This window comes from Carassius gibelio, chromosome A19 (assembly GCF_023724105.1).
Source record: "Carassius gibelio isolate Cgi1373 ecotype wild population from Czech Republic chromosome A19, carGib1.2-hapl.c, whole genome shotgun sequence".
In the NCBI taxonomy this organism is placed as follows: domain Eukaryota; kingdom Metazoa; phylum Chordata; class Actinopteri; order Cypriniformes; family Cyprinidae; genus Carassius; species Carassius gibelio.
Genome location: NC_068389.1, coordinates 6,117,820 through 6,123,916, shown reverse-complemented (window position 1 = coordinate 6,123,916; position 6,097 = coordinate 6,117,820). Strand labels below are relative to the sequence as shown.

Here is a 6,097-nt window from a genome sequence, read left to right as displayed (position 1 = left end):
CCAAATTCTATAGATTAACCCACATAATGGGGCTCCTGCATGTAGGAGTTGAGTAAACATTTGGGCTGGTAGACAAAGAGACTGCACATCTTAACAAGATAAAATACCGTCCCAGACGACTGTCAAATGCTGCTTAAAAAAAGAAATAACACAAATGTTTCAGCCTCACCTGCAGCTAACCTTGCTACTGACTTTTCAGAAAAGTATGTAGTGCACTTGTTCGGATGCACATGTGGAATTCACAGTTCTCCGAAGCTCTACATGAACACCTATCAAGCAGATCTTGTCAAGTTACATAAAATATCCAAATACAGTATGTACATACATGCTTATGTGATTTTGCTGACAATAATAACACATAATTTTTACACACCCCAGAAAACACACAGAGCTTTCATAATCGAATGTCTTTTGCTCATACATTTACAGGCCACACAGTGGAACGAACTAATTATGCATTCGTCACTGCTCATTATGGGATTGTGTTTGTATGGGAATGTACTGCTGATTTATGTTACGGAGGAGTTTAATGTGATGTTTGTTTTACTCATCTGAACATGATTGAGTCAATGACCATGTAGTACCAAAAACTGTGAAGTAATTCAACCAAGACTTCTCTGTTATTCGATAATATATTACTTGTTTATTAATAGATGCAATAATACAAAAATAGTTTTCATCAAATAAATTAAATGAACAAACTGACTGCTGGACATTAGCAATTCAAGATTAAACATTCAAGCATCTGTGAGTAACTAACAGTCCTTCTCTAAACAGGAAGAAAACAAGAACAGGTACAGCATAATTAAATGCATGTATGACAACAGTCAAAACATATAATGATTCTTTCACAGGTAGTCATGAACAGATTGCATTTAACTGAGGCAGTAATGGGAACTCTACACAGTTCTACAGTGTTTCTATAACGGAGCTGGCAGACAGTAGCAGCCGGTTTGTACTTTAGGAATACAATAACAGCATTTTCTGGCAAGCTTTGAGCTACTGAAACCTGCTGGTGTCCGAACAATAAAAACACTCTACTGGAAGAATGCAACAAATACTTCCGCCTTCACTGGAGGGAAAATGAAGGGAAGGAAGAGTCAAAAAAAGAAAAGACAAAAAGAAAAGAAGAGATAAACATTCCTCATGACTGGAACTTTTTTCCTTTTCAGTTTTTTAAACATTTAGACAATTACTTGAGCAGCTGATCATAGAAAGCATCAGACACATTCATTTCTAAATAAAAGTAAAATAAATAAATAAATAAATAAATAAATAATGAAATTAAGCTCTGATACAGAGAAAACGTAATAAATAAAGGATAATAAAAATGAATAAAATATTAATAAAATATTCAGTGTCAAGTATAGAGACTATACGGCATCTAAAGTCTTTCAGGCAGAGGGTAAAGGGGGTGTGTTTTTATTTTCTCTCATCTTTTCCACCCTAACCTGAGTATCTTCTCAGATGAACATATTAAACTATGTTTGCACTAATTCAACTGTTTTTGGAAATGTCACCATTTCAGTGGTGCAGAAGGTGATCTGTTCTTCTTTTCACCTCCTAAATCATCCTTTACTCTGGAGGACAGAGGTTTCTGAAGTAACTGAGGCTGTGTTCTTCAGCGCTTCAGCTCTGTCTTGAAGCAGTCCTGACTGTCTCACGAGGCAGATCCTCTTCACCCAGGACTGGTTTTGTTCCAGCGCTCCATCACCTCATCTCTCTCTTTCTCTCTCTCTTTAACTGATCAAGAGATTCCTGAGTCTGGATTTCTTCTTGGTTGAAGCCGATCGTGAGGCTGTCATGAGGTTGTCTACAACCACCTTCCTGCAAATGAAAAGGACACAATGTTTAGCCTCAAAGCAGGATACTTTATGTTCATGAAGCAAAAGCATGTGGTAAATGTGCTTATGTCGGTAGAAAATGATTTACCTGAGAGATGACAGTAGATAGTCACCAGTTTTCTCCATGTGATATGGCTGGTCATCAAATCGGGTCACAATCTCCATACCTGGATTTTCCAAACTGCAAAGAAAATTGGAGAATAGTGAACAATGTGGTCATTCAAACATGTGCAATCTTTGACTGGCCATGCATGTAAAATAAATAAACAATCAAATAAAATAACATTTGTATTCCATTTACTTTAGTCGGTGACTTGTTCTTGTAAAACCAAGGGCAAACATATCTAAATGTCTTTCCCACATAAAAACAGATGAAAACAAGGGCTAGTGCTGTCCTTGAACAACCACAGGAATCTTCAGATAATATTAAACTTGTCCAAAAATAGTTGTCCCTTGATTTGGAGACTTGCATGACTTCTAACTACTTTCTCATTCACTCCCTCATTTGCTTTTTTATCTGAGAGAGGAGGATGCATATCCGAGCTGGGTAAACCCCGCAAACACACAAGCTGCTGTTTTCTGCTGGTCACACACGGCTGACGAAAAGACATGTATCTGTCTGATTTCATCTTCAGGGTGGAGCTCACCTGCTGTGACAGAAGCTGGAGCAGGTCCGGTCGGAGGGGTTGGCGCATTCACAGCGGCCCGTGGAGCGCCGGCGACGGGACAGAGGGCTTCCCAGACCGAAAGGTGTGATCTTACTGTCATGAGATGAGAAGGACAGGGTTAACAGAGAATTATAAGTGCAAGCGAGGTGTTGTGAATTCATATTTTGGGGGGTTACAGTTGGATAAGATGACATGTTATGGATCGAGATTTTTCTGAATCAGAATTCAGTTCAAACTGGCATCCTTCGAAGATCATTTTCAATGCCCTACATTCACCCTATATCATCTTCGATGTACTCACTTTGGTGTGTTGACCCAGATGATGTCCAGATGGCAGAAATAGATGCACTCGTTGTCCAACCAGCTGCTACAGGAGCAGCGTTTGGTGCGGACCCGTTTGTTAGATGCTTCAGACTGTTCGGACAGTGGATATCCAAACCCTAGAAAACACAGAATCTATGATTACATTTTTATTTGGTAACCCAAAGTGAAGAAACACCGTTAGAGTAAAACACACTACCAAAAGTCATTTTTACTGATCCAGCTGCACAAATTCCCATTTTAAAATAGTGTTTGCTATAAGTATCTGAATTTCTTTCCACTTAATCTGATGAATACACAAATACAACAGATACAGTAATATCCGATGAACTTGTCTTTAAGGACAATAAGGCGTAATCGTTTTCTTTGTGTATTAAATTTTGGCTGATATCCACCAGTGGGGTCGTAAAATACAAGAAAATATAGAGTCTAATAGGACAATATAATCATTATATGCAGACAGATAATTAAAATAAAAATAAAAAAATCATAAACTCTCATTGCTGTCAAGCTAAAAGAACTGCATTTTATAGTAAGTCTACTTTGCTATATTGTGTTTCTCTAATAAATAATTGTGTCAAATCACAGAAAACACACATGCTGTTGAAAACGAAAGTGATTTGTTTCTTATAAAAGCTAAAAGTGTTTACCTTGCTGCAGCACACACAGTGTAACAGTGATAAAGACAGCATGCCGCAGTGAGAAAGCCATTCTCAGGAGTGTCACACACTTGTTATATCCGGCTGAGGGATGATGTACAGTGAGTATCCGCAGTCCACCGAGCTCCACTGAGACACTGACAGGTGCTTGTGTTCAACTCAACCTGCCCGCCTTCATTTATCCTGCCGAAGGCTCCGCCCATCTGCACTGTTACGCAACACTGACTATCCCACTCCTGACATTCCTGTCTCCTGATTGGTTTCAGGGTTGAATGAGGTGGAGGGAAGAATGAAAGTAAGGTAGGGAGCAGCCGCTGATGTCAGTGACCCCTTTGACAAGTCAGTGTCGCAGAAACAGGAAACTTTTTTCTCCGCAGGGGAGTCCGTGTGCTGTCATCGTCACAGGAGATAGTGTTTAATGGCATGTTTTGCATGAGTTCAGCACTACATCCCACATTAGTGCAGAAACCCCCGTAGGAAAAAGCAGGACTGATAGTGCATGAGCAGGATATCCAGTTCAGGTTCAGGATCACAGATTGTGGAAATGCCATGGGTGCTGGAATGATTTAGCAATGATATAAAGCCAAAAAGTAGCACACATCAAACTAATAAGAAAGATATTTTGTGAGAGATCAGGAGGTACTGTATGAGATATAGTGGATCGCGTTAAACAGTATTTATAAACACATTGCATAGTATATATTATTTGTAAGTATATATTATAAGATGATAAGGGTTGATAAGATTTGTTACTAGATTTGTTCTGCCCACCAAGGGTGCATTTTTTCTTGATTAAAAAAATAAAATGTAATATATATATATATATATATATATATATATATATATATATATATATATATATATATATATATATATATATATATATATATATATATGTAGTTTACTTGGGGGTCTGATTCTCACTATTACCTAAATATTAACTATGACATTTAATAAATTCCTCCTTATTTGCTGCATATCTGGTCGTGTAGAATAAGGCATTATTATGTACTAATAAACAGCCAATATAGTAATATGCATGCAAATACCTAAATACCCTAAACTAAAGTCTTACCAAATCAGATCAGATAAATTTCTGAGCAATAATATTTATCTTCTCGATATAGTTTTAAAATATTATATAACGTGTCATGGAAGGTATATATTTGACCTCTGGGAAAATGAGATAACATTCACCAGATATGCAAATAAAACACGAAACCCCATCAATGGAGAATGTGACAGCATCATTTGTCTGTCATATCAGCACACTCCTGTTGACAAATGGCACTGATTCAAATATGCAAAATAGTGTGACCTGGAGGAAGACATTTTTATGACATGCTGGAAATGTACTCTAGTGTGGTGTAGCTGGAAGATCCTCTCACCAGCCGCTGCTCTAACTATATTGCATGCTCTTAATACCTGCAATTTTTTCATATTATAACTAAACAAAATAAATAAATGTGACACGATAATGATCGATAATTTTTCAAATAGAATATAAATGTATTCATTTATTTACTTATTTATTTGTTTGTTTATTTATTAAATTTTATGTATTTATTTGTACATGTTTACGTAATTATTCATGATAGTTAATATGCATGGATATGCACCGAAAATATAAAACCAAGCAAAGCATGACACTGCATTTTTATTTTTATTTTTTTTCTGCAATGTCATGACACCTTCGTAAAGTGTGTTTTTATGGTTTAAATGTGTTGGTAAATGTGCTTAAAATCATCATGAAAAATATTCATAATTAATAAATTAATAAAAATGAATTTATGACACTTATATCGCAACTGCTCCACTAAACTTTTTTTTTCTTCTTCTATGAACTTGAATAATATTAAACATTTAAAAGTCTCTGCAGGGGGACAGGAAATGCCAGAGTGATGTCACAGTCCACCAACAATGGCACCTCACAGATTCTCTGTCCTGCTGAAAAACAGTAACTAAAGTAAATGTTTATAAATGTTACATCATGGACAGATTATAAAAAAGTGGCATAATACACATGTGAATTTTATGAACCAAGAGCCAATATGACTGATAGTAATTATGTTGAATGTCATTTATAAAACGATTTAACCTGAGACCTAGCATTGTGCTTAATAAGTTACTGATTGCTCAGGTCACCCATACTCCATCTCAGAGTCTCTCTCTCTCTCTCTCTCTCTCTCTGTGTGTGTGTGTGTGTGTGTGTGTACTTGTTTTTCTATTCTGGTGGGGACTTAAACCTGAATACACACAGACTCATGGGGACTCGTGTCATGGTGGGGACCTAAATTGAGGTCCCCACGGGTAAACAAGCTAATAAATTACACAGAATGAAGTTTCTTGAAAATCTGGAGAGTCCCCACAAGGATAGCTGACCAGACGTGTGTGTGTGTGTGTGTGCGTGTGTGTGTGTTTGTATGTGTGTGTGTGTGTGTTTGTGTGTGTCTCAGGCACAATCTAACAATGTGGCTTTTTCCACTTCCTTTTCCACTCAGTGCGGTGGCTCGCTGGAGGACTGTGCCACTGTGCGCTGACAAACACAAAAACAACTGAATTCCTCAAGAAGCTCTCAGCTATGTGCTGCTCCACTGCACTTTGA

The 6,097-nt window shown here is 37.2% G+C and overlaps 1 protein-coding gene across 1 annotated transcript; it reads right to left on the bottom strand.

The window, feature by feature from the left end:
- Positions 1–628: 628 nt before the first annotated feature.
- On the bottom strand, positions 629–3,645 carry LOC127935634 (endothelin-2-like). Its single transcript, XM_052533710.1, has 5 exons — positions 3,484–3,645; positions 2,814–2,952; positions 2,492–2,605; positions 1,933–2,025; positions 629–1,827 (listed from the first exon to the last, which is right to left on the bottom strand). Exons 1-5 carry the CDS (start codon positions 3,542–3,544, stop codon positions 1,740–1,742), a joined length of 495 nt encoding a protein of 164 aa, XP_052389670.1. The 5' UTR covers positions 3,545–3,645; the 3' UTR covers positions 629–1,739.
- Positions 3,646–6,097: the final 2,452 nt, after the last annotated feature.

Excerpts from the sequence above, each read along its gene's own strand:
- LOC127935634 (XM_052533710.1), bottom strand. The coding sequence starts at position 3,544 with ATGGCTTTCTCACTGCGGCATGCTGTCTTTATCACTGTTACACTGTGT. Across the intron at positions 2,026-2,491 it reads TCCAGCTTCTGTCACAGCAG|TTTGGAAAATCCAGGTATGG; the intron begins GTGAGCTCCACC and ends TTTTCTTTGCAG. Across the intron at positions 1,828-1,932 it reads TATCTACTGTCATCTCTCAG|GAAGGTGGTTGTAGACAACC; the intron begins GTAAATCATTTT and ends TTTCATTTGCAG.